General features: G+C 43.3%; 1 protein-coding gene across 2 annotated transcripts in view; it reads right to left on the reverse strand.

The window, feature by feature from the left end:
* The window catches only part of COL5A2 (collagen type V alpha 2 chain), a 174400-nt gene that overhangs the window by 5358 nt on the left and 149075 nt on the right, over positions 1 to 19967 (reverse strand). For both annotated transcript variants that reach the window (XM_083154257.1, XM_083154256.1), the window contains exons 22-49: positions 19228 to 19281; positions 18993 to 19100; positions 16742 to 16795; positions 16062 to 16160; positions 14441 to 14494; positions 14101 to 14199; positions 13963 to 14016; positions 13814 to 13867; positions 13663 to 13716; positions 13337 to 13390; positions 12541 to 12585; positions 12307 to 12405; positions 11333 to 11440; positions 11192 to 11245; positions 9797 to 9850; positions 9659 to 9712; positions 8850 to 8903; positions 8015 to 8122; positions 6738 to 6791; positions 6592 to 6645; positions 5817 to 5978; positions 5604 to 5711; positions 3863 to 3970; positions 3715 to 3768; positions 2286 to 2393; positions 1508 to 1561; positions 1299 to 1406; positions 526 to 579 (exon numbers count right to left, since the gene is read on the reverse strand). In XM_083154257.1, the coding sequence (XP_083010383.1) occupies positions 526 to 579; positions 1299 to 1406; positions 1508 to 1561; positions 2286 to 2393; positions 3715 to 3768; positions 3863 to 3970; positions 5604 to 5711; positions 5817 to 5978; positions 6592 to 6645; positions 6738 to 6791; positions 8015 to 8122; positions 8850 to 8903; positions 9659 to 9712; positions 9797 to 9850; positions 11192 to 11245; positions 11333 to 11440; positions 12307 to 12405; positions 12541 to 12585; positions 13337 to 13390; positions 13663 to 13716; positions 13814 to 13867; positions 13963 to 14016; positions 14101 to 14199; positions 14441 to 14494; positions 16062 to 16160; positions 16742 to 16795; positions 18993 to 19100; positions 19228 to 19281 (2124 nt within the window). The remainder of the gene's footprint in view (positions 1 to 525; positions 580 to 1298; positions 1407 to 1507; positions 1562 to 2285; positions 2394 to 3714; positions 3769 to 3862; positions 3971 to 5603; positions 5712 to 5816; positions 5979 to 6591; positions 6646 to 6737; positions 6792 to 8014; positions 8123 to 8849; positions 8904 to 9658; positions 9713 to 9796; positions 9851 to 11191; positions 11246 to 11332; positions 11441 to 12306; positions 12406 to 12540; positions 12586 to 13336; positions 13391 to 13662; positions 13717 to 13813; positions 13868 to 13962; positions 14017 to 14100; positions 14200 to 14440; positions 14495 to 16061; positions 16161 to 16741; positions 16796 to 18992; positions 19101 to 19227; positions 19282 to 19967) is intronic.

A 19967-nucleotide genomic window follows, 5' to 3' on the forward strand; every position in this document is an offset into this window, starting at 1 on the left:
CCAAAATGGTGTCACCTCCTCTAGCATCCCTAAGGCAGCTCTGTACCTTCTGTCCCTGTCTACCACTGAACCCTGCACCTCAATATAATTAGTACTGGATGTGGAATTAAATTTCTGCAGCATAGCTCTGTGTTTGATGGCCCACCATTTTTGTTATTGCATTATTGTTATATGCATGTCCTGTTTCATACTGCTTTAAAGTACACCTTGTACAAGTTTTCTGTCATTTGTACTTTTTGGGGGACCGGCCCTTTGAGGGTGACCAAACTGCTGATGCGGCCCCCGATGAATTTGAGTTTGACACCCCTGATGTAGATGATTAAAATATGTTTAAATTAAGCAGAGGAGTCACAAAAAGCCTTGAAAGCTGGTAAAATAGGCTGAAGGCTATCTTGTATATTATATACACTGTAACAACAACAATTATATTTCTTGGGTTTATAAAATATTTTGCAGGGCTCTTGTTTATATGAAATAAATACAAGTGACAAGGACAAAGAGGAGGAGGAGAAGAAGAAGTCTTACTCTGGGGCCGAATGGTCCGGGAAGTCCAGTTGCACCTTGTTCACCGATAATGCCCTATAATAAATTGCAAACAATAAAAACAATAAAATATACTTTGAAAGCAGGGAATACATGAGATAGGGTCTGAGCTGCACGAGGCAGGGCTTTGGTCCGACAATGGCTGCACTTTTAAAGCGGTAATCATTTCCAATGGAAAATCAGGTTGGTTTTGCCCTGTAAATGATCGCTTTAAAAAAAACGGACATACCCAAAGAAATCCTGGAATACTGGCAACTAGGACCCTATTACATTAACCTCCAAATGATGAGATTGCAGAAATAAATATAGGCAGAAATGATTTAATTAGAATAAAAAAAACTATAAGGATATAATCCTCTAAAGATAGGTATAGGACTGTGTAAAATTGTTATATTATAAAACTGTCGTATGAAACTACTGACACATAGAGACAAAGTAAATCATATTTTTGCAGGTTAAGGGCAGAATTCAATTAACTGCTGTAATTTACTGGGGGCTAAGTAATCCCCTGGGACTTCTGAAGTAGCCCCAAAGGCAACCCAGGGGTAAAGAGCACATTACCAGGTGTAGTAAACCTGTTCACGTATATTTCTATGAACTTGAGATGTATTCTATGTGTTAACAACCGTTAGCACGTTAATTTAATGAGTGTCAAAAAAGGGATGAAAAAGAGGCCGGAATTGAATATCTCTGTGTTATAAAGCCCCAGGCTACCACCATTTTTCACGCCATTAGATGAAAGAACTCCAACTTACAGGGGGACCTGGGAGACCTTGCAAGCCAGTGAATCCTCTGTGTCCTTTTTGTCCTCTTTCTCCACGTTCTCCGTTATCTCCTTTATCACCACGTGGTCCTTGTGGACCCTATTTAATGACATTACCATTAAATCCTTGTTTTTTGCACAATAGATCTACTAATATATATTTCATGAATAATGTTTAAAACAAAAGTGATTGAGTACTACCTGAAAGCCTCGTTTCCCAGCTCTTCCTGAAGGACCCATGGGGCCACGAGAACCCTATGAAAGATTAAAGAATATAAGTTAATCATATATATTATTATCTCTGACATACATGCACTATGGGAGGCTGTGTGTGTGCCTCTGGTCCAATGGCTCCCAATGCTAGGAAGATGGGACAGACACTAGCCGAGCTGCAGAGGAGGACCTGCTGGGCCGGTTGGAACAGGGTAAGTATGGAGGCAGGATGGAGTGTGGGGCGGGGCATAACAGATAAGGAATAAGGTGGGACTGTGCAACAGAATGAGTGGGTGGTGGCCAAAGACCATGGAGCAAGACAGAGCAGCAGTGATAGAAGGCTGGACAAAAGGGGAGGTGGAGCAGCAGAGAGAGGGGGTCGGGCAAAACCTAACTTAGAGGACCAAAGGTGACCTGACACTAATGGTAATGAACAAGTGGTTGTTATATGGATGCACTAGTTCAGGGCAGGCCAACCTATGGCTCTCCAAATGTTTGTGAAACTACAAATCCCAGCATGCCTTGCCACAGTTTTAACACTCCCTTATAGCAAAACTGTGGCAAGGCATGATGGGATTTGTAGTTTGACATCTGGATTTCTTTCTGTTACATAATGAACATAGTAAAATGCAATGCATTCAAAGATTTGTCAAGAGATTGCAATGATATAACTTCATTATACACCTAACCACTTCCATCAATTATATGTTGAAAACCATATAAACCATTCTCCTTTATTAGATGCGAGTAATGTAAAATAACTTACCGGTTCACCTCTTTGTCCAGCTTCTCCCGGTGCACCTACTGGTCCTGGTGTTCCTGGAGCACCTTGAGCCCCAGCAAGTCCCTCAGGTCCAGGATCTCCACGGTCACCCTGGAACATTGGGCATGGAAATCATGATTTCAAGATCCTACAAAATCACCTCTGACATTGATAATTAAGGAGTCTACAGCAATAACGGATTATGTCGCTGTGGGCTGCAGAACCCATATAAATGAAAGTGTGATGTCATATGCTGGGATATCATTGGTTACTGTGAGTAACTTGACCTTTTTAGAAGGTTTAATGCTGTATATCTCCCTCTAGATTTCTCATGTTTTCTCAATTTCACTCTATGAATCATAATTAACACATTTTTGATCCCAGAGGGGATGTGGTGCAGGGGACGTGGTGACTCAAAGTCCCTGATGGTTTGGGAGAGTCTGCAAGTTTTAAATGCATAAAAAGGCACATACAAATATTGTGCATGGAGGGTAAATAAAGGCTGCGTCTGCATGTAGCCCACATACTGTCTGCTGGACAGCTTTATACAATGAGTTTGGACACATCCCTCTCTTTTGTAAATGTCTTATCACGTGTTACACCTGTCCGTGCCCCCTCCACAATGCATGCCACAGGGCATTACCCTACCCAGGGGCACACAACTCAGAATCAGCTTCTACATGTGCAGTTGTGACCTGGATGTCTCAATGTTCCAATTCTATTCATCCTGCATTGCCTTTATTTCCTAAATTCTCAACCCTAAACTCAATTGGTATTTTCTTTTTATTACTTTTTGGTTATAAATTGTATTTATAATGAAATGACATTTTACTCTTAGCTTCACAGACATTGGGCTTGGTGTATCAAGAAGTGAAAAGAGTGGAGAAGTAGACAAGAGGAGAAGTTGCCGATGGCAACGAATGAAGTTTGAGGTAGTATCTATCAAGTACATTGTATAAAATGATAGGTAAATTTATTGTCCCAGGCATCTCCTCTCTTTCCAATACTTGATACCTCACATTGGCCTCATGGAGTGACAAGGTTCTGCTAATTGGAAGATTCTGGTGAATCAGATGAGATTGCTGGCGACAAAATGAATCAGCTACCAAACCTTATTAACATAAGATCTATAAGATTTTTATTGGGGATAGCAGATAATCTGGGTGTACAACATCCTATTGGAAGGTGGTAACTTTGGGATCTAAATTAAATGCAAACTCTTGAAAGTAGATTTCTTGTTGTGTCATTACGTAAATGTAGCCTCTAATTATCACGCTTTAACTGTTCGATTTCAATTTGATTTCTATTCGATTATGACTATACTGTATAGTCAAAATCAAATAGGAAGTTAGTCAGAATCGCACTGTGTGTACACTACATTAGAGTTCAAATATTTCCAAAGCAAAGATAAAAACAAGACAAATAGACGTACGCGTTTTCCTAGAGCTCCATCGCGTCCTGGGGAGCCATCGTTACCTGGAGTTCCCTAGATAGAAACACAAGTTCCGGTTAGTGCATTGGTCAGGAAGATACCATTCCTGTGATAACTGACATGACGCAACATAGAAGAGTGCCGGTACCTCTGCCCCTGGCTCTCCAACAGGACCGTTAGCACCAGGAAGGCCGATCGGACCGGATGGACCTTTGTCTCCAGTAGAGCCGGTAGGTCCTACTTTTCCTGGGGATCCCTAAGGAGCAAAAGTATCAATATTAGCAGATATAGATAAAGAAATATTCATACTTATTAGTTCCACTGGATTCGCTTCCCAGACAGTAGAAACTCCAGGAAGTATTTTCTTCAATGTATTTTCACGCACATTAGGTTTGTGAAGGAATCTGTCAAGTTCCACCAAAATGTATTTGGCCAACCAAGTAGTATCGGGGTAGTAAACCCCGAAACAGCACTGCCCCCCCCCCCTCCCACCGACTACTTGCCACACCCTCATGGCTCAGGCCACGCCCACAGCTTCTCCCCTTCTCAATATAGACCCTAAGCTGTTCATGGATAGAGTTTTAAAGCTCACCTATTACATCTTGATATGTCAGATGTTTTATTCATGAGTGAGACGACTGGGGTGTGGTATAATAGATCTACAGTAAATAGCTAGTCAATAGGGTTGACCACATATAGTCAACATGCAAACAGTCGACAGGATCAAAAGGGTTGACATTCACGGAGGTCAACAGTGTCTAAGAACAACAAGTTTAAAATGTGGAAGTGAAAATGGTTGACACAGAAAAGGTTGATTTTTTTGTTTTTGCTTTTTATTTTACCAAAATGTGTCTGTGACCACAATGAATGGAAATGTAGACCCTTGCGAACTTGCTTTGCTACCCACACTTTGGACATGATGGCCTGCTGTGCTCACCATAGGCTACTATTGCCGGTCCTAGTCCATGTGGATGGTAAACAAAGTAAAAGTTTTCTTTGATGTGTCCACCATTTTGAACCTTTTAACCATAAACACAGTCGACCATTGATCATGTTGACCTATTGCATGTCAAGCTTTTGACTTCTTGTCTATCCATTGACTGGAACTCGAAGAATGAAGAGTCTATGTACACTGGATTTTCCATGTTTCCTCAATTCCCCTCTATAAATCATAATTAACACATTTTTGATCCCAGAGGGGAGATCCAAGTTGCAGATGCAGGTAACGTCTTAACGCAAATCGCATCATCAATCCGCCACCCCACTAACCTCACCAGAGACGATTCATTGCTATTCCAGGGAATCCAGAATGATTCCTTGAAATTTGTGAGTCACTGATGGTTTGGGAGAGTAGGCAAGTTTAGAATGCATGAGAGGGCAAATACAAATATTGTGCAATTTGGACACACCTCTCTCCTAGGTAAATTTCTCTTCACATATTACATCTGTCTCCAATTATTTTGGCTGAGCCACTGTTACCTACACCCTAGGGCTCCAATGGTCTGTAGCAAGGCACACTCATAGTCAGCTTAGGTTTGTTTTGAGACCATGGGGGATGGGGAGAGAGATAGTGGACTAGTGTTATTTCAAAACAGATGAGTAAAGGAAGAACGACGGCGCTGTGAGTAAAGAGGGCAGTAATCTTGCGTGTGGCATCGGCGTCCGTGTGACTAGGGGAAGTGTAAATGTTGGCATAAGCTCTGCTTCCCAAACATCAGCTGTAATGGGGTGAATGATGGGTCCAAAATACCCAAGAGCCTAGGAGCCCAGCCATGGCTTAATACGACCCTGCTTACATGTACCTTAGATGTTATTTACATACATAGACTTTTGTAATGTACCTTATACAACCCATACATACCAATCATATCTCTAATGAAGATACTTACAGCTGGGCCGGGGAGACCTGGCATGCCTCTCTCACCCCTCTGACCGGGCATGCCGACTATGCCTCTCTGGCCGGTTGTTCCGGATGGACCTGGTGGGCCATCAGGACCCTAAACAATATTAAAATGAAATATATTTGTTTCATTTCGACATTTATAGAAACATGCACATGTGAAACTAAGGATATTGGAAAACATTTATCTACAGTATCTTACCGGCTGCCCATCATCTCCAGCATCGCCTTTGTCACCCGGACTGCCAATGGGACCAGCAGCTCCTCGGTCTCCAATTCTACCATGTGCACCGGGCTCACCACGAAGACCCGGTGGACCGTCCTTGCCTGGATCACCAATAGCACCAGCAGGACCTACAGCTCCCTATAGGAAGGGAAAAGAGATGTCTGTCTGTAGGAAGGGAACAGGAACACTACTATCAGGCCTAAAATTTTCACACCATGGAGATGATAACTGGAGGATTCCAGCTATAGATGATGTTCTGTGCCATTGTTCATGTTCTGCACAAGGATGTTTTGATGTTTTTGATATTGATGTTGGGTATTTTTAAATGACAATCGTACTGCTTTGTGCTAAGTGAACTTTGTGTTGGTAGAACGTTGGTGCACTTATAAATAGAATGTTGGTGCACTTATACAGGAGAACATTGGTGCACTTTTACAGTAGACTGTTGGTGCACTTATACAGTAGAATGTTGGTGCACTTATAAAGTAGAAAGTTAGTGCACTTATACAGGAGAACGTTGATGCACTTGTACAGGAGAACATTGGTGCACTTTTACAGTAGACTGTTGGTGCACTTATACAGTAGAATGTTGGTGCACTTATACAGTAAGTGGGTGAAAGCAATTTTGGTAGCAGCAAATCCATACTCCTACCCTTATGTCATAAAAGTCAGATTTATGTAGAAACAAAAATACATATTACACTGTAATAATACATTGGCAGATCCAGTGCAGACTCAAATTGTTACTTACAGCAGAACCAGGAGGTCCAACTCTGCCGGCAGAACCGGGGAAGCCTGTTGCTCCCTGAAAACAAAATGTAATATAACAATTAGCATAGGTGTAAATACTCCAGGTCACCTGCATAAAGCCACCGACAAGTGTAGGTATGTACTCACAGGGGGACCTTGGGTTCCTCTTCCTCCTTTAAGACCAGTCACACCAGTAGGTCCCTAAAAAAATTAATTGTTACTGTTTGAAAATGCCATAGAAACAATAATAAAAACAATAATACATGAATTTTAATACAGTTGGTATCCAATTAACCCCGTTAACATTTCTCCCCCCAAAAGCGAGCTGATGGTGCGAATCATGACCTTTGGTCATTATCTGGCTCTCCAATTACATTCCCTTATGATAACACATGGTATCCAGTATAAGCTCTAGATCCCATGTGTTATCTCAATACCACTAGCAGTTTATCACGGATTATGCTTCTGGTGCCTGAAGTCCAAGAAGCATAATCCTCAATCTGTGCTGGTATCAAGGCTAATCGGATAGCCCCCCGTGAATCGAATAGATTATGTAAATTAGGGTGGATAAATGGTACTCTTTACCTAGAAGGGCGCCCATCGCGGCCATCACAAGTCGGCGTGGAGTTGAGAATAGAAAGTGTGGCGAGCGCAGCGAGCCACCGAGCCCGAAGCGTGGCGAGCGCAGCGAGCCCAGCAAGGGGACGCGGACAGCTGTGAAGCCCGCGAGGGGACGCGGATACCTGTGAAGGTATCCGTGTCCCCTCGCAGGGCGCGCTGCGCTCTCCACGCTTCGGGCTCGGTGGCTCGCTGCGCTCGCCACACTTTCTATTCTCAACTCCGTGCCGACGTGGATAGTGGGGGTATAAAAAGGTCGTAGGACGCGTAACGCCGCCCCTCGCGGGCTCGGTGCGCTCGCCACGCTTCGGGTTGACGTTGATCGTGGGGTGGCGTTAACAATTGGGGTGGCCATTTCACACTTCAGGGTGCCTATTTGGCCTCTGTGGCCCATTTAACATTGTTTCCTATGGAAAAATCGGGTCAATTGAGGCATTGAACAGGAAAATCGGGTCAATTGAGACATTTAACATTGTTCCCTATGGGAAATCGTGGGCATCGCGTCGGTCGCATCGCACCCGATTTTTTAGTGCATTCAATGCCCGCGATTTTTTACTAACGATGCCCACGATCAAAATCGTGGGCGCCGTTCTAAGTAAAGAGTACCGGATAAATCAATACTTCTTACATCTGAAATGTTATACAAAACTAGGAAGAGTGACAACAATATCTGAAAGAATAAATTCTGTTTTGCAGAATCGCAACAAGTGACATCTAAGAACTAACCCTGCATTTGGCCACTAGACCATTTTACGTTTGAAGAATTACAAGGCTATGCTTTGGTTTACTTATTGACTAATACTTACATGTGGACCAGGAGATCCAGAAAGTCCTTGAGGACCAGGAGATCCAGCATCACCCTTTTGTCCAGACTCCCCAGGTTCACCTTTCACACCAGGTTGTCCGTCAGGTCCCTACAAAAACAGAATGCATGTCCAATGTGATTCCGAGTCACATTTACCAACGATACAGACAGCATAACGGGGCCAATGCAGACCTAATCCGCCAGGTCTGAATTCCAGAACGTACTGGGGGGGGCCTTCATTCCCCGGGGCAGCATTAACCCACTTGCTGGGACCCAAACATACGCAGCGATCAGGACTGAATAAGCGCTCTCCAAGAATGCATTAGGGGGGACAGGGGGTAAATGCAAATAGTTTGATGGACATACGTTAATAGTGGTCAGATGATGATTATAACAGCCGCTGGCGGTGTGTAACGCACTCTACTATGCAAATGTGGATAATTGCCGCAGCTGTGATATTATAGCGGCATTACAGGGTATAGAATACTCGTATAGAAGCATTTTCCTGCACAGTTATGGACAGGGAAGGCTCCATGAATATGGTGGGGAAAAAAAGTTGACTTGGGGCTTATCGCCTCTGTCCAGCCACTTACTGTAATGTATATGAGTTGTGTACGTAAGTAAACCCTACTCCTGCTGTGTTCCCAGCGCAACTGCTCTTGTTACTTGCATGGGAAGCGAGGCGCATTTGCGACTGAAGCATAACTGACCACATCCCAAATTTGTGGCCAACTCTACATAGGTGATAGGTCACAAAATCTTTTCCCAGCCACATTATATGTTTGTTCCCCCATACCGCACAAATACCCATGCTGCATACAGTACGGTGTACGTACCGGTGGGCCAGCAAATCCAACAGGACCGGTAGGGCCGTTTTCACCTCGAGAACCCTGCAAAACACAACATTTGTACAAATATATTCATCAGAAAAAAAAAGAAAAAATTTGGTTCTTTAGGTATGAACAATCACATAATTTTAATTTCTTTTTTTGACTAATTGGCCAATAAGCTCACTTAACCCTTTGAGTTCCAACATGTCTGAGAGATGTGCAAAATACCCACTAAAGAGATGCCGGCGTCGCTCACATTTGTTAAATAAATTCAAATAAAAAAATGTTGTGTAAATAAAGATTCTATGTCCAATATAAGGTGACATTACCGGTCATTATGATGAATATAGATGTTTTCTTGTCAATTTCACACCTATTTTGACAAATTCACTTGGCACTCAAAGGGTTAAGGCTAAACAGACAAGTCCATCTGCGTTAATGATTTAAAATAAAACAATGGACAGTATTTCATAATTATGTTCAAAGACTGGATGAAAACACGGTTTTCAATCAAATCTGCCCCCAAAATATGGTCAAATAAGCCATAAGCTATGAACAGTCGGACACAAAGCTAACCAGAGCCAAATTAGTATTCTTATAATTTCCACATTGGTAAATAAAGTAAGAAATTAAAATTTGGTCCGTTATTTATTTACCGTAAGAGAACGTACAGACGCTATAATTTACGACATGGGGGCTGCGTGAGCATTTGCTTTAAAAAAAAAAAGTGCAAAATCTAATCTATGAAGTAATGTCGCAGGTGGTGAAGATACATCAGATGTAGTATTATATTAGTAATAAAACTCGTTACTTACAGGACTTCCGCGTGACCCAAATGGTCCCATTACACCTCTTGGGCCTGGTTCCCCCTAGAAGAAATCACAGTTGTTAATTCTGGATGTAAAGTTTGGGGATATAATCATTGCTAAATCCACGTGAAATCACTTAGTTACCTTTTCCCCCGATGGACCAGCAGATCCACCCGGTCCGAGTGGTCCCGGAAGACCCTACAGGGGAGAGAAAAAAGAGAACAAACATTTATTATTTCATGTATATATATAATATAACTGTATACGATTCTCAACATGAAGACAGAGGAAGGGTGATGGCTAATGTTAATTTATAGAGGGGCCAGAAACCCTCAAGGGGAGATCAGCCTCTAACTGTCATTTATATAACAGTCCTTGAAGACAGGTAGAAGCTAATTGGTTCTTTTCAGCAACTTCAACTCTTGAAACATCTCCAACCTCAGAGGTGCAAATTAAGCAGTGATGATCATTTATCATACGAGCTTGGCTCACAGCAATGGTGGCAAACTCCCAGGGTGCCTCATACTCAGATGCTGTATGGTGCCTCAAACTCAGAGGCTGTATGGGGCCTCACACTCAGAGGCTGTATGGGGGCCTCACACACAGAGGCTGTATGGGGGCCTCACACTCAGAGACTGTATGGGGCCTCACACTCAGAGGCTGTATGGGGGCCTCACACTCAGAGGCTGTATGGGGGCCTCACACTCAGAGGCTGTATGGGGGCCTCACACTCAGAGGCTGTATGGGGGACTCACACTCAGAGGCTGTATGGGGCCTCACACGCAGAGGCTGTATGGAGCCCCCCACTCAGAGGCTGTATGGGGCCCCCCACTCAGAGGCTGTATGGGGCCCCCCACTCAGAGGCTGTATGGGGCCCCCCACTCAGAGGCTGTATGGGGCCCCCCACTCAGAGGCTGTATGGGGCCTCACACTCATAGGCTGCATTCCCCTATTGCAACACATTACTACACCCCCCCTTATTGCACCCCCTTACTGCATTCCCCTATTGCATGCATCCCCCTTATTGCACCCCCTTACTGCATTCCCCTATTGCATGCATCCCCCTTATTGCACCTCTTACTGCATTCCCCTATTGCACCCCCTTACTGCGCCCCCTTACTGCATTACCCTATTGCACCCCCTTACTGCACCCCCTACAGGTATCTCCACAATTAAAGAGTTTGTTCATATCTGTTTCTATTGTTCCCCCAGTCTCTTACATCTTCCTCATACTGGAAACCAGTAGCACAATCCTCAGCATACACAGGATTATGGGGGAGGGGGATCTATACCGGGCACTGCAGGTATATGCAATCAGCTTCAGACACCAAAACCGCCATTCATAACAGAATACTAGAAGAAGTCGTAACACTACACAACTAGCGGCACCACTCATATAGTTACTCTATTTATGGTGCCACCGGTCCATCGAGATAGTGCACACACACACACACACTCAACGATATTGGTTATTGGAATTGTTCAGTTACATCACTGGGGACCCCTGCAGAGTTTATGCTCTCTGCGCCACCAACTTACTCTTGCGCCATCATTGCCGGCTGTACCTTCTGAGCCCTTCTCTCCCATTCCTCCCTGTAATTGAGAACATAAAGGTTAGTCCCCACCAAAAAAAAAAAAAAAGAGTCCCACAAACAAAAAGAACACACAGCAGCCACTTACTCTGTCTCCCTTAGGACCTGGTGTCCCGGCGATACCTCTTTCTCCGGGCATACCTTGTAGACCAGGTGGTCCCACGTCCCCAGGAGTGCCTGATGGCCCTGGACTTCCCTAGAAAATAATCAGGAGTAAAATAAGATTTATGGGAATGGACGATATGTGATAAAAGGTCGAGAATATTAATATCCAATGTGAGTCACAAGCGAATATATAAAACAATAAAAGTTACATAAGGGAGCGATCGCTATGGTTACGGCAACTGGATTTAATTAATTTTGGTAACAGAGATGCAATTTTAATGACTTTAGATTTCATAGGTATAGTCTACATAAAAAGTTTATGAAACTATTTAATTTGAGTAAAATCGTAACAATGTGTTAGACGTTTAACCTGTGCATCCTGACACTGACTAAATGTAAGATTGGGTACAACAAAATATACATTATGCAATTATACAGAGGGGTATTCAAGCTGTGCCAATATTTCCCGTCAGGTTAAATATCGCCACTCCCCTATTTAATGCTGCCGGTATATTTTTTATAAAGTCAGATCTGTTTTGTCGGAAACGGACGCGGATTGTCAAATTCAAGGCCGTTTTCCAACACTCCGCAGCCCTTTCCGACAATTACTAACTTTCCGACACTCGACAGTCGGAACATTGAGTTCCAACTGTCGAGTTGGTGTCGGATCAGACGAAAACGGCCTGGGATTCCTACTGTTGTGACATTCCGAAAGTCGGAATCCAGGATTGAATACTCTCCCTTAATCCTCCTGCTCAGCCAGCGGACATAACGCCACAGTTGTAATACAGTCCCAACATTTCCCCATCCAATACTATGTGACCTTTATAGATACTGAAGGATTTAGGAGATGTAAGGGCCACAGTTGTGATGAGGTTTATTTTGTAAGAATATTCGGGTTTTCTGTTCACTTCACCCCTCATTTATTAAAGTATATAACAAATTACGGTAACTCACCTTTGGTCCGTCAGGTCCGTGCCCTCCCGCCATGCCCTTTTCACCCGCAAGTCCTGAAGATCCGGGCTCGCCTCTCTCACCCGGATTACCTCGCTCTCCCTATAGTGACAGAACAATGATATTAATACACAATATTTACTGAAGCATAATAATGTATATACATATTCCACCAAAAAAGGCTATAAATGTATACATAATATAAATGAAAGATTGTATATATAAATGAATACCTACTCTTGGACCAAGGGGACCAGCTGCTCCAGAGTCTCCAGGTACGCCCTATTTTAGGAGACAAAAAGTTGGTCTTAAATAGATTTAACTTCATTTATTGCATTATTATACACATCACATAAATAATGATAGTATATTGCCTAGATATTTCCATAGGCAGGGCCCTCCGTCCCTCTGCTGGGTATAATTAGTGTCCATCTGCTAAGGAGTGATACTAGAACCATAGCTCTCTTGTATTATTATCTATTACCGCTATGTTATGACACATAGGTGCCATTGCTGTCCTGCGCTGAACCGGCTATGTAGCAGTATGAAGGAGTCAAAGGGTAACTCCGCCCAAAGAAGACAAAATAATCACTTTGGGTGGAAGTCACTGTGATCAGGTGAGTACACCCATGATTGATAGGTGCCGCTCTACAATTTGACCTTCCACTATTATGGACCTTTATAAACTAAGCAAAGTTGATGGAGAAGACAGCATTGCTGTCTGGCTTATCAGAGAAGGCCCTGAGAAAAGCTAAGCAGCGCTATTTAACTATTTTCACTTTGTTTTTCATCGTTGGTGAATCTCTTTAATAGGTTACAACTGAACACAAGCAGGAAAGGTCTAGGCAGCCAACTGACAGTAATCTGTTCCAATGACTCCACTATGGGTTTCACAAAATAATGAACTAATAACTCAGCAACATACTCTAACCAGATTCTAGTTAAATCTAGCTACTACACCATACAATGCTATCATTTGGTTTAAGCAGAAATATGCAAAGGCAATATGCAAATATTAGTAAACAGGACTTACCTCGTCACCTGGTTTTCCGGTTTCTCCAGGAGGACCTGGTGGACCTGGTAATCCCTGAAATCAGAAGTAAAAAATGTCACCCACTGCAAAGTCACAACAAAATGCCGGCTCCTGCTCAAGGACAGTCAGGGTGTAGTAGTGGCACTGAAGTTAGCATCTCCAGAATACCCTGCGTGAGGAAAACGCAGGTTTGGGACACTCAGCAATGCCTGTTACTGTGAAGCCACACCCACTTTTCATGGCACATGCACGCATACATCCTTCAAAGTTGCACTGGGTGTCATCAGGGTAAGTGATCCATATAGTCATACAGTCATATAGCATACCTGGAATCCTGTAGGACCTGGTGGACCCTGTTCTCCTCTTTCGCCAGCAGGTCCCTAAAGGATAAAACAATATATGTAATGACCATAAGAATAACTGTCAGATTCATCTTCTACAATGCCTGCAATCTACAACTTTTTGAAATTCACTTACAGGTGGGCCAGTTGGACCAGAGGGACCAACTTCACCATCTTTTCCTGGAGCACCCTGATGGAGACAAGTAAAAATAAAATCACGAATAGGAAGATCCGTGGGTCTGCCGGTGGCGTAATCATAAACAAGGATAGAAAACATAAACCTACTCTCTGTCCGTTGACTCCTGCACTGCCCTGTTCCCCAGGCTTCCCAGGGTCTCCCTGTTAAAAGAGACATTTAAAAATGTATAACATTTTCAAAATAAAGCTATCTTTGTATCTTGATACATAAGTGGGGGAGCATACACTGTTGCCTTTTGGACCTGCAGGCCCCATTGTCCCAGTTTCACCACGGATTCCAATTGGACCAGGCGGGCCAGTACGCCCATCTTCTCCAGGACCGCCCTGCAACACAAAAACATAGGCTTACAAAATTTTCCATTGGAAAAGAAAAATCTATATGTCAATATTGATGGTCTTGGCCTTTTATCAATAGAAACATGTCCTTTGAGCATTAAATGTGCAGTGACTCGATTAATATAGCCAGCGGGGCAGGGGTGGTCTTCTTGTAGGGGGCAAGTGATTGGAATAAACCACCCAACACAGTCAATGAGCCGTCTAAGATCTTACTGAAAACTGTACTTACCACTGGTCCCGGCTTTCCTTCTGGTCCACTTATTCCAGGATTTCCAGTCAAACCCTGGGAATAATGAAGGATACAGTTATGAACTAGTAATGTGTCTATACTTTATGTACTGGATTTACCATCTGGAGAGCCAGCTCCCGTTGGGAATATATCGCATAAAAAGAAGTGCAGCAATAATGGATGTTTCTCATTATCACAGCGAGAAAAAACTTCAATGCTCAGGAGGGGAAATATGATCTGGATGTGATGCTCTGTAATGAGGGCGGGTCTTAGCCGTTACTGTACCACCTCATAACTGGAGATGAGCAACAATGTAACGTAATGCCACAAAGTAGCTGGTGTGTAGATGCTGCTGAACTTTAACATTTATGGCCCCCATACAATCCACAATATATTCGGGCATTATTTAAAAATCCCAATCCCCCATCCTGACCGTTTTATGTCAATATCTGGGAATCTGTCATTTTTAACATGGTTCAATCCCCAAGATCATTGATGGCTTGGTTGGAAGATCAGAATTTCATCAGAGATAGGGAATCACCAGAATACATGTATTGTGGACATAAGTTGCCATCTTAAACTTCAAAATTTAAACTTTTTGTATTCAATGTCGTAACTTCCAGAGACATTGGAGGCATTGACCACTGGGCTTCAGCCGTCAGAGGGTCACAGAGACAGAAATACTTAGGGAGCTGCTGAACTCTCCACTCATTTCATAGAGATTTGCTACAGTCCTTGTTGACTACTGTCTAAGTTCACAAACCTCTTTTGCAGCCCTTTTCAGCAGCTGAAGAGTCTTGAAAAGTGACTTCTTGATAACAGATCAAAGTGGGTAGTGTATATAGGAACTACAACTCTGGGTACTTGTGTAGTTTCACGGCGCCCGATATATCGGATGCGATCGGGCGCCGTGAAACTACACAAGTACCCAACTCTGCTGTTGTGTCGTATATGACAAAAGAAAGGAGAGCAGAAACTGTTTTGAGGAAATTTACCAATTATTATAACAAAACTATTTGGTGGGGGAAGGGGATATGAAGAGTGAGATAAAAATTGGAGAGAGATAAAATGATGACAGATAATATACCAGGGGTCCAAACTTTCTGGTAGCCAGGTCAGCCAAGCAGGGGGCAGGGTTGGCAAATCATGAAGTGTATAGGGGTAGGGCTCACTGTAGAAGGCTGTAAAGGGGGTGTGGCACTCACGCTTGCGTCATTGTGGCAATGCCCCTATTAAACAATGCCAATATTGCAGGCATTGTACAGTGGGAGGCGGGGCCACGATGACATGATTCAGTAAAGCATTGGGTTTGTGTGAATCTTCGCATGAGACCCATTCATGTCATCAACTAAAGATTATTAATCTGGGATTATTTGAAACACTCTATGGACAACAAGAGATAAAAATACTAATACTGGGTCATAAGGACTATTACTGCAGAAGTAAATGTAGTAGGCCAATAAAGCAGATCTTAAATAAGGCAATGTTTGCATAATATACAAATGCAACATGACCTATTGTAACCCTATACTATAACACCATACTCACAAATGTAAGTTCTGATGATACAACTACAGGACAATATATAACCATGGCATTTTCTCCAATAATCTGCACTTACTCGAGCGCCTGGAAGCCCAGGTTCTCCGAGACGTCCTGGGTCACCAGTAGTTCCTTTAGGGCCTGAATTTCCGGCAATACCTCGTTCACCTTGTGCTCCCTTCAATGACGATCATTACATTTTCAGGAGAGAAATGAAAGCAGCAGAGAAAGGAGGTGTTACTAGGTAACCACAGGCACACAAAATGATCATAATCAAAGAATCTTTTCAAATTACAAACATGGTTGCTAAATATAAGAGAGAATTTATGTGTGCCAATGTAGTCATATAATTGTAGTACTTTATAGTATCTCGCAGATGTTACCGTTTTAAGTACTTGGAAGCAAATCCATTTCTATATCTGTGCTGGAACTGGTTTAACCTTTGCAGATGAAAGCAGAGTCCCACAGATATCATAGTAATGTTCTACCATATGTTGCTCTTCATCTACTGAGCCTTCTGTACTCCTGTCTTTTATTTATATATTAATGCACTTTATTTTCTTCTTAAAATGTAGATCTGGTTAAATATCCAATTTCCTGAAGAGAAAACCACCACACCAGGACCAGGAGCCCAATGAAATCTGGGTTCTAGGAAAACATTTCCCTGAGCAAAATGAGGTCTGTCTATGGACGTTCCAGACAGATGGAACCGGGATTACACAGTAAGGGTTTACAGCAGGTCAGTGGAGGCAACATTACCTTAGGTCCAGGAAGCCCATCTGATCCAGGGAAGCCACGATTACCGGGGGCACCCTAAAGACAATAGAACAGGAATATGTGAGAAACAAGGAATATGACAAATACCACTAACACGTGGCTCCTGTTCTCAGCCGTGGCACCTGGGTATACAGAAAGTGCCACACTGATTATAAAGGGAAATTGGGCGTTTCTTGAAAATGTTTATGTGTACTTCAAATGTATTGTGTAAGGTAATATCATCAATGAGCGGCTTATTGTACATTGTGCACTGATCGGACTTTTTGTTACCCCATAATCACTTCATGATAAAGAGCACTCACTGTACCTGTTATGGGAGTGGTCACTGGCCATACTAGCTGTAGGAGTGGTCACTCACCATACTAGCTGTAGGAGTGGTCACTCACTCTACCTGTTATGGGAGTGGTCACTCGCCATACTAGCTGTAGGAGTGGTCACTCGCCATACTCGTTGTAGGAGTGGTCACTCACTATACTAGATGTAGGAGTGGTCACTCACTGTACCTGTTATGGGAGTGGTCACTGGCCATACTAGCTGTAGGAGTGGTTACTCACCATACTAGCTGTAGGAGTGGTCACTCACCATACTAGCTGTAGGAGTGGTCACTCACTGTACCTGTTATGGGAGTGGTCACTCACCATACTAGCTGTAGGAGTGGTCACTCACTGTACCTGTTATGGGAGTGGTCACTCACCATACTAGCTATAGGAGTGGTCACTCACTGTAGCTGTTATGCGAGTGGTCACTGGCCATACTCGTTGTAGGAGTGGTCACTCACTGTACCTGTTATGGGAGTGGTCACTCGCCATACTAGCTGTCGGAGTGGTCACTCACTGTACCTGTTATGGGAGTGGTCACTCACCATACTAGCTGTAGGAGTGGTCACTCACTGTACCTGTTATGGGAGTGGTCACTCACCATACTAGCTGTAGGAGTGGTCACTCACTATACTATCTGTAGAAGCGGTCACTCACCATACTAGCTGTAGGAGTGGTCACTCACCATACTAGCTGTAAGAGTGGTCACTCACCATACTAGCTGTAAGAGTGGTCACTCGCCATACTAGCTGTAAGAGTGGTCACTCACCATACTAGCTGTAAGAGTGGTCACTCACCATACTAGCTGTAGGAGTGGTCACTCACCATACTAGCTGTAGGAGCGGTCTCTCACCATACTAGCTGTAGGAGTGGTCACTCACCATACTAGCTGTAGGAATGCTCACTCACCATACTAGATGTAGGAGCGGTCACTCACCATACTAGCTGTAGGAGTGGTCACTCACTGTACCTGTTATGGGAGTGGTCACTCGCCATACTAGCTGTAGGAGTGGTCACTCACCATACTAGCTGTAGTAGCGGTCTCTCACCATACTAGCTGTAGGAGTGGTCACTCGCCATACTAGCTGTAGGAGCGGTCACTCACCATACTAGCTGTAGGAGTGGTCACTCACCATACTAGCTGTAGGAGTGGTCACTCACCATACTAGCTGTAGGAGTGGTCACTCACCATACTAGCTTGCCATAATTGCTCTGAAAGGGCTCATATACCATACTGTACTTCTTGTGGGAGTGGTCACTTAATATACTTGCTATTGGAGTGGCCAATCGGCATTCTTGCTGTGGAATAGGTCATTTAGTATACTTGCTGTGGAAGTAACCACTCACCACATAGGGAAGGCTCACTCACCATTCTTAGTGTGAGAGTGCTCACTCACTCTACTTGCTATGGGAGTGGACACTAACCTTACTTGCTCAGGGAGTAGTCAATCACTATGCCTGCTATATGAACAAGCAATCACAACCACTTGTTGTGGGAGTGGAGCGATCACTCACCGTACCTGCTATCCGAGTGGTTTATTGAATAGCCCAGTTACTAAGTGGAGCACTATGGAGCTTGTCCAGTAACTTAAAAAAATGAATTCCCATGTGATACAATTCCACGTGTGTACCTATGTTTGTATCTCCCTCCACTCGTACAATCCATGTTTTGGTAAGTTCTTATATATTGTCACGTGAAATGTTTATTTAAGCCCCAATTGTCTGATCCTGAGCCAACAGCAGGACGAGCCACTACATGTGATCGGGCTCCCGGCTTGTGCTGTGGGAATTATTGCCCCACCAGGGTGTACAATACCATTTCTTATATCATAATAACACTGTATAACAGAATATTACTACTGCTAAACACAGTATATGAAGTACATTGGGTGCTAGAAGCATAACAATGTCCATACCCTTTCCCCAACTGGTCCTGGGGGGCCTATGGATCCTGGGTCACCACGGGGACCTCTTTTACCTTCTTCTCCTTGTGGGCCGATCGCACCTTGGGGACCATGTGGACCCTGTTTGATTAAAAGGTTATTGTTACTAAGCAGCAATCAATCATTGGGATAAGTAAGGTGTGTTACGTCTGTCGGCATCGGTAACTGGTTTATCCAGTTTCAGGAGTAAAATGATCCATTTACTTACAGGTTCACCTTTGGGACCAGCTTCTCCTTTGAAACCAGAAATACCAGGGTCACCCTGGAAATTAATGTAAAAAAAAAAGAAAACATTTATATAAATATTCCATTAATTAGATTTAATTAGATTACATTCGATTTTGAGAAAAAACTTTGGTGGGAATTTTGAGTCCAGACAAGGCCGACAATACCAAACATACACAAATGTAAGTCACACAGGATGGAATGTGCTACAGGAAGGTGATAACGGGTTTGCCGGGATTGGTTCCCATTAGGGAACTTCACGACCAAATATACAATCCAACAGATCCCAGATTATGGGATGTTGGTTGGTTCTCCTGATTGAGATTAGTCATGAATCCCAAATGCAGAAAGAAAAGTTATCCAGGTAAATATATCTTGGTGGCTCTGCATTCACCTAAGTTCTATCATCTTCCCCTACATGCCCTACATTTCCCAGATCTATTGAAGTCCTAGCATAAAGCTTCTGGGACATAAAAAGCTCGGCCAGGAGGTCCAGGAAGGTCAGCAGAGATGCACACCTTGGGCTAAATTTACTAAGATGGGAGTCAAGGACTCAACATGACACTAAAGCCAAAGTTGAAATACCAATTGCCAGAATGGAATTAATGTTATTAATAAGTCTGTTCTGGCAAGTGGTAGAATTTGTTATCCGCAGGGTCATCCATACAAAGTCTACACAAACCTTTTAGGTTGATGAACCAATTGCATAGAAGACTTTGTCCA

This window comes from Crinia signifera, chromosome 7 (assembly GCF_055691185.1).
Source record: "Crinia signifera chromosome 7, ASM5569118v1, whole genome shotgun sequence".
Taxonomy (NCBI): Eukaryota; Metazoa; Chordata; class Amphibia; order Anura; family Myobatrachidae; genus Crinia; species Crinia signifera.